General features: G+C 39.7%; 1 protein-coding gene across 1 annotated transcript in view; it reads left to right on the plus strand.

Annotated features, from left to right (window-relative positions):
• The window catches only part of Iars (isoleucyl-tRNA synthetase), a 70,782-nt gene that overhangs the window by 61,674 nt on the left and 730 nt on the right, over positions 1-8,378 (plus strand). The window contains exons 31-33 of the mRNA XM_013026425.1: positions 2,385-2,510; positions 3,099-3,242; positions 5,357-5,509. Coding sequence (XP_012881879.1) covers positions 2,385-2,510; positions 3,099-3,242; positions 5,357-5,509 — 423 coding nt within the window. The remainder of the gene's footprint in view (positions 1-2,384; positions 2,511-3,098; positions 3,243-5,356; positions 5,510-8,378) is intronic.

The raw sequence follows: 8,378 nt of genomic DNA on the forward strand, positions 1-8,378 counted from the left end.
TGGCGCTGTGGCTCAAGTGGTAGAGCGCTAGCCTTGAGCTGAAGAGCTGAGGGACAGTGCCCAGGCCCAGAGTTCAGGCCCCACGACCGGATCCAAAAAAAAAAAAGAAATGTACTCATTATCTTGTCCATGTAAGTGTAACTCCTCTGTACAGTATTTTCATAATAAAAATTTGAAAAAAGAAAGCTTACCTCAAGACTTAGTGGGGTCAAATGGTCGTCCAGGCCCTCTGTGACCCACATTTCAATATTAAGTTTATGTATGTGTACATACTGATGTTTTTCCCAGTACCTTAAGGGGCTATCATAAGTGCCTTGGCATAGTTTTATGGAGTTCATTTGATTTCATAGTCTACCACTTTCAGTAATTACCTGGCTTCTACATGAACATCTGCTGCTGCATTTCCTTGATATTCAGTTAATTTTTATTTTATTATTTACTTGTTTGTTCATTATTATTTGCAGGTCCAGGGGCTTTTAACTCTGAGTTTGGACACTGTCCCTGAGCTTTTGTGCTCAAGACTAGTGCTCTACCACTTGAGCCACAGCTCTACTTTTGACTTTTTTGATGGTTAATTGGAGATAAGAGTCTCATGTATTTTCCTGACTGGGCTGGCTTCAAACTGTGACCCTCAGATTTCAGCCTCCTGAGTAGCTAGGATTATAGGGGTGAGCCACTGGCACCTGACTTAGTTATTATACTCAATACTGAGATTGCAGTTTTATGAACCAGTTAATTATTTTTTGAAGTTATTACCTAGCCTTATGATCCCAATTGGTATGATCTTAATTTTGGTTGATTAGTCTTTTTTTGTCAATACTAGGATTTCAACTCAAAGGTTTGCACTAATGCTCTGTATTTGGGATATATACACACACATATATACACACATATATATATATACATACGTCTATATATGCATGTATATATATACATATATATGTATATATATCTACATATATGTGTCTATACATGTTTATATATTTATATATCCAATCATTTTTAGTTTCAATAATATTGTTTAGATAGGGTCTCATGTTTTTACTTGCTGGCCTGGACCAGGATCTTCCTTCCTACAGCCTCCCAGGTAACTAGAACCACAAGCAAACACCATCATGAAGCCTGGCTGATTTTTTTTTTTTTTGAGATAGATCTTACTAATTTGTTTTTTTGTTTTGTTTTGTTTTTTGCTGGTCATGGGGCCTGAACTCAGGGCCTGGGCCCTGTCCCTCAGCTCTTCAGCTCAAGGCTAGTGCTCTACCACTTGAGCCACAGCGCTACTTCCGGCTTTTTTCTTTTTGCTTATGTGGTGCTGAGGAATCAAACCCAGGGCCTCAGGAATACAAGGCAAGCGCTCTACCACTGAGCCACCTTCCCAGCCCAATTAAAAGTTTTAAAATCCTGACACTGAAAATACTGTCCATAAAAAAGAAAATAGTGGATTGAACTTCAACACGAAAATAATTTGTCTTGAAAAGATACTAAGAAAAGAATCAAAAGCAATCTACAGGCTTGGGTATCTTTTACAAACATTATGTCCAACAAATAAAATTAGTGGAAACACCATCCAGTTTGAAAATTGGGCTGGCACCAATGGCTTATAATCATGCTTATAATCCTGCCTACTCAGGAGGCTGAAATTTAATGACATATTTGAAACTAGCCCTGGCAGAAAAATTCATGAGACTCTTATTTCCAATTAATCAGCAAAATGCTAGACTGGAGGTGTGTCTCAACTAGTAGAGTACCAGATGGAAGCAGAAAAATGGAACAGAAAAGGCTGATCAAGAATCCAGTTCAAGTTGTAGTACATAGGCCAAAAAGAAAGGCCACTTGCAGTTTGTTTTTTGGTGTTTTGTTTTGTTTTTTGTGTTACTGAAACTTGAATTCAGAGCCTGACTCTTGTTTGGCTTGCTCACTGAGTTGGTCTGATAATAGCTGAGCTTCCAGTCTGCCTTTTTTGCTGTTCTGTTTTGGAGCTAGCGTCTTGCAGACTTTTCTCCTGGCTGGGTATTTTTTCTGGTACTAGGGTTTGAACTGAGACCTCATGCTTGGTAGGCTTGCTTAGTCAGTTGGTGCTCTACCACTTAAGCCACGCCTTCAGCCCTCAAATATTTTTAACCACTCTGTACTATAAGGACTTACAAATGACACAAAATGCAAAATGGTGATTAAAAATACAGATACTTAAATCTAGCAAAAGATGACAACAGATTGCTTATTAGAGAACAGCTCTCAACCAGATACATATTATGGAAACATATGTACTATATACACTTGGGTTAACATTTGCTGAAGAAAATTTTATTCATTGATTTTTAAATTTCATTTAATGTGATCTTACTTTTTGTGTGTGTGAGGATTTTGTTTTGTTTTGTTTTTAGGTGGAGTATTGCTTTTGGAAAATCCAAAAGGTGAAAACAGATTGGACCTTTTAAAGCTAAAGAGTGTTGTTACTAGCATTTTTGGTATTAAAAATGAAGATCTGGCTGTCTTCTGTGGTAACTCAGGTATGGAGGAAGTGCATGGATGTCTGCAGGTCCTCATTTCCCATCAGCTGTGCTGCAGAACCATTGCATTCTGAGGCGGCAGTCGCTGTCCAGCAGCATCTGCCCTATGGTGTCTCTTTTTGCCTCCTCACTGGATAATTAGCTAAAAACCTTGGACTTACCAAGAAGCAAATTTCCCAAATTATTCTGCTCCTGTTAGACACAATTTAGAATCCTCTCTGGTAACTTACAGTTTCATTTAAACATAGTACCTGAATCTTATTAAACTCAGGCACTAAAATTTTAAGTTTTGAATGCCATGCCATTGATTCTGCAGCATTTTGATTTCCTACTATTTGCAGGATGAAAATTTGGTGGTAGAATGTGTGCTTAGCATTTACAAAGCCCCAGGCTCAATCCCCAACATCCCTTTCTCCCCATTCCAAAAAAATTAAATCCTTGATATCATTAAAGACTGGTTTATAAGAAAAGGCAATATCCTTTGGTAAAAAAATTAAATGGAAAGAGTCATTTTAAAAAAATTCATGATAATTTAATAGTGAAGTAGGAAAAAGTAAATGGCTCCAAACTTGTTATTGTTCTTTTTAGAAATACAAAAGCAAACTGACCTACTGAATCTTAGTGGAAAAACACTTTGCGTGACTACAGGATCCACTCCCTCTTCAACCAACAGTCCTAGCAGTCTTCTTTGTCAATATATTAACCTGCAGCTCCTCAATGTAAAGCCACAAGGTATGTTCTCCCTCAACAGTCAACAGTAAGGTGACTAGAATGTCTGACAAATTGTTTTCTTTTTTTTTTTCTTTTTTTGGGTCCGGTCGTGGGGCCTGAACTCTGGGCCTGGGCACTGTCCCTCAGCTCTTCAGCTCAATGCTAGAGCTCTACCACTTGAGCCACAAGCCCCACTTCTGCCTTTTTTCTTTTTGCTGAGGAATCGAACCCAGGGCCTCAGGCATGCAAGGCAAGCGCTCTACCTCTGAGCCACCTTCCCAGCCCCAAATTGTTTTCTTTTTATTTGCTTAGTGCTAGTGTTAGTGCTTGAACTCAGGACCAAGGCATTGCCCCTGAGCTTTTTTGCTGTTGTCGTTGTTTACGCATAGGTATTTATTTATGTTACAGGTAATTTTTCTCATCTGTCACAATAATACAGAGGCAGTAACAACAAAAGCAATAACAGTATCTCTTCTTGTTAGATGCTTATTTAGACTTTCATATTTGTTATAAATATTATTTGTTTTACCTTTCACTACTGCTGTGATTTAAGTATTTCATTACCCCCACTTTATTATTGAGCAAATTAAGGTTTTTAGAATTTACAAATTTACACAACTCTTTAGCATTTAAGTCTAGGTTTCTGGGCACAAAGTCTGTGGTAGTAATTTTTTTTTTTTCATCCATACCCTCAGTTTACTAAATATGTCCTGAAACATTCTGTGGAAATGACATTAAAGAAAACATCATAGTTCCTACAGCTACTCTTTACAGAGTTTCATCTCAGACAACATACTAATGCAACAAATCATTAAAACTCAACTTTTTAATAGTACGTACTTCTTGCAGTTTTTTCTTTTAATGGATTGCTCTTCTCAGTTTACATTTGTGTTAGCAATTCTGAGCTAATTCATTAACATTTCTGTCTCAGATTTTATACCCCTACAAATCTCTAAAGTTATTGATGCATGGGTATGAAAAGAAGTTATGGGGCTGGGGAGGTGGCTCAGTGGTGGAGCGCTTGCCTTGCATGCATGAGGCCCTGGGTTCAATTCCTCAGCACCACATAAGCAAAAAGAAAAAAGCCGGAAGTGGTGCTGTGGCTCAAGTGGTAGAGCGCTAGCCTTGAGCTAAAGAGCTGAGGGACAGCGCCCAGGCCCAGAGTTAAGGCCCCACGACCGGACCCCCCCAAAAAAATAAAAAAGAAAAAAGAAAAGAAGTTATGCTATGACACAAAGATAACAACTAAAATACAAATTCAATAAATACAAGCAGTAAAACCTCAACAACCTAAAGATATACTTGGCTGTGATAAATTGTCCCCAGATACTAAATAAGTATCTGCCAAGACACAAAGGCCACCAACCAAGCCCTTGAGCTTTTTTGATCAAGGATACCACTTGAACCACAGCTCCGCATCTGGCTTTTTGGTGGTTAATTGGAGATAAGAGTCTTATGGGTTTTCCTGTTAGCAATTCTACTTCCAGGCTGGCTTTGAAGCATGATCCTCAGATCTGAGCCTCTTGAGTAGCTAGGATTATAGGCATGAGCCACCCATCCTGGCTGGATGAATTTCTCATGCCAGCTTCAAAGTAGTGTTTTGAAATGTGAGCTATAGCCAAGCATGGTGGCCCATACTTACTGTTATTCTACTTGGATGGCTGTGGGAGGAAGATTGACAGCTTATAACCAGCATGGTCTATCTGCATAGAAAGCTCACTTCATTCATAGATAGATAGATAGATAGATAGATAATAAATAGGTAGAAATTACAGCTAAATGAAACTAGTTCATAGATAGATAGATAGATAGATAGATAGATAGATAGATAGATAGATAGATAGATAGATAGATAATAAATAGGTAGAAATTACAGCTAAATGAAATTAGTTGTTTCTTATTAGCCTAACTGGTCCCAAGGTACTGGCAACTTGCTTTTTCTTTTTACCTTCCTCTTCAACTGAATGGTTGAAGGCTGTTTCTGTATAGACTGTACCTCCAACTGTCAGAGTGTCGCTTCTGTGCCCACTGGAGGCTTTTGAAGCTTTCATCATGGCCCAGTAGCGCTGTCTGCTGTCTCCTCTGCTACAGAGTACACCCTGAGAAATTAATCCAGTATGTTGTTTCTTCTGTAGAGTGTTTAATGGGAACAGTAGGCACTCTCCTGCTTGAAAACCCACTTGGGCAGAATGGACTCACCCATCAAGGTCTTCTGCATGAAGCAGCCAAGGTATTTGGCCTTCGAAGCAGGAAGCTCAAGCTCTTTCTGAATGAGGCTCAAACACAAGGTAAGTTGATTATGCACCAGAAGGTTTTTTTCTTCATTGAAAGTAGATTTTGATGCTGTTAATAATTTGTAGATAAGTATGTAAGAGATGGTACTTTTTTTCCCTTCAGAAATAATATTTTTAAAAAATATTTAAAGCCGGGGCTGGGAAGGTGGCTCAGTGGTAGAGCGTTTGCCTTGCATGCTCGAGGCCCTGGGTTCGATTCCTCAGCACCATATAAGCAAAAAGAAAAAAGCCGGAAGTGGCGCTGTGGCTCAAGTGGTAGAGCATTAGCCTTGAGCTGAAGAGCTGAGGGACAGCGCCCAGGCCCAGAGTTCCCCCACGACCGGACCAAAAAAAAAAAATTTAAAGCCGGGTGCCACTGGCTCACACCTGTAATCCTAGCTACTCAGGAGGCTGAGATCTGAGCATTGTGGATCAAAGCCAGTCCAGGCAGGAAAGTCAGTGAGAATTTTATCCCCAATAAACCACCAGAAAACGAAAAGTGGCACTGTGGCAATGAATTACCTTACTCTTCAGTGTATAAAGCATGTTCACGTGCATTGCTTTATTGGGGCCCATTATAATATGGAGAATTGGATTAGCAGTTGACATATTTCACATCCAGTATTTATGAGAACAGAAACTCAGGAGAGGGACCGGCACAAGCCACTGTCTGGCATCTCCTCCTCTTTCATTCATCTCCCAGCTTCCATGCCTGTTTTGTCAACCTCTGGATAGACATCCAAGCTGTTCTTCAGAGCTCCATTGTATAATCCTGTGTATTCATCTAGTTCACTTTACCATTGTTGCCACTGGAATTGCGTCCCTAAACAGCTCTTCCGTGTGGGATCTCTTTTTCTACTTCCCTTTATCTGGAGCTAGCTATTCTTTCATTCTTGAATGAATGAAAGAGTTTCATTTAGAAGCCACTCTGGAGACTTCTGTTAGTCTATTTCTATAGGCCTAGGAAATTTCTTGTTCATAAAGAAAAATAATAAATCATCTGATAGTTTCTGGTAATTTAATCAAAATTCTTGAGTCCATCTACAAAGAGTTAGATTCAATTATGAGGGAATAATCTACACAAGATTATGATCACTTTTAGTCAGGCACTGGTGGCTCATGCCTGGAATCCTTACTACTCAGGAGGCTGATATCTGAGAATCGAGTTGGAAGCCAGACCAGGCAGGAAAGCCCTTGAGACTATTTAATTAACAGCTCCACTTAGGCATTGACTAAGTGAATGTTACCTATGTGATAAAGAATTTGGTAAGACAAGTTTTATCAAAGTCCCAGCTCTGAGGGAAATCTGTAAATCCTTGCATTTATCAGGAATTCCCTGATAGAAGTGTCTTTGTACTTCATATACACATGATCGTTTATGATATTGAGATGACTCAGGGTAGACTCAGTCCAGCTAGGACTATCTATATGGTACAAGTTGGGGACTTGGGATAACAGTCAAGACAAAGAACAACTACATGGGCAATGAATCAATCATGCCTATATAAGCAAATCTCTGAAAACTCTGGACATAAAGACTCCAGTGAGCTTCTCCACTTGGTCATACCCTGTATGTTGTCACATGATTAAGGCTAGAAGGGGGTGACGCTGACCATTAAGCAAAGATGAATGACCTGAAGTTCCTCATTTGTCCACTCTCCAGATTCTGCCCTTTGCATCTTTCTTTGTCTTTGTTCCAGTTGTTATCCTTGCCCTATAATAAATCTTTCACTAAGTGAAGCCTGAGTGGAGCTGTTGCTGCAGTGGTAGTGTGCTAGCCTTGAGCAAAAAAAACTCAGGGACAGCACACACACACACACACACACACACACACACACACACGATTATCATCACTTCAGATACCATCTACCACCTAAGGCTATTGAGCCCTCATATTCAATAATTTGCTGGAAAGACAAACTCACTGAAAGGTGTTAACAAGCACAGATTTGTTATAGGGGAGGATAACAAGTGGAAGCAGACAAAGAAAGATGCAAAGGGCAGAATCTGGAGAGTGGACAAATGAGGAACTTTAGGTCATCCTTGCTTAATGGTCAGCGTCACCCCCTTCTAGCCTTAATCATGTGACAACATATAGGGTATGACCAAGTGGAGAAGCTCACTGGAGTCTTTATGTCCAGAGTTTTTAGAGATTTCCTTATATAGGCATGATTGATTCATTGCCCATGTAGTTGTTCTTTGTCTTGACTGTTATTATGTGATCCCAAGTCCCCAACTTGTACCATATAGTTAGTCCTAGTTGGACTGAGTCTACCCTGAGTCATCTCAATATCATAAACGATCATGTGTAGAGATTTCCCTCAGAGCTGGGACAATAGTAAGACCTATCTTACCAAATTCTTTATTACACAGGTAACATTCAAAATTATATATACATGTATTATATTTGTATATGCCCAATAGGTAAAACATTTATTTTATTTATTTTTTTTTTTTGTCGGTCGTGGGGCTTGAACTCTGGACATGGGCGCTGTCCTTCAGCTCAAGGCGAGCACTACCACTTGAGCTACAGCGCCACTTCCGGTTTTCTGGTGGTTTATTGGAGATAGGAGTCTCACGGTCTCTCCTGCCCAGGCTGGCTTTGAACCGCGATCCTCAGATCTCAGCCTCCTGAGTAGCTAGGATTACAGGCATGAGCTACCAGCACCCGGCTAAACATTTATTTTTTTTAAGTTGTTGTACAAAAGGTTTCAACTCCACAGGTCAGATTATGAGTACAGTGCATCTTGATTTAGAGTCACCACTTCCATCACTCTCCCCCGTCCCTCCCATCCCTGCCCTCAAGTTACATAGTTCAGTTTTTACATAATGTACATTTAATATAATGACAGAGATGACATAGTTTGTTCACTCTATACACACA

Source organism: Dipodomys ordii, unplaced genomic scaffold, assembly GCF_000151885.1.
Source record: "Dipodomys ordii isolate 6190 unplaced genomic scaffold, Dord_2.0 Scaffold93, whole genome shotgun sequence".
NCBI lineage: Eukaryota > Metazoa > Chordata > Mammalia > Rodentia > Heteromyidae > Dipodomys > Dipodomys ordii.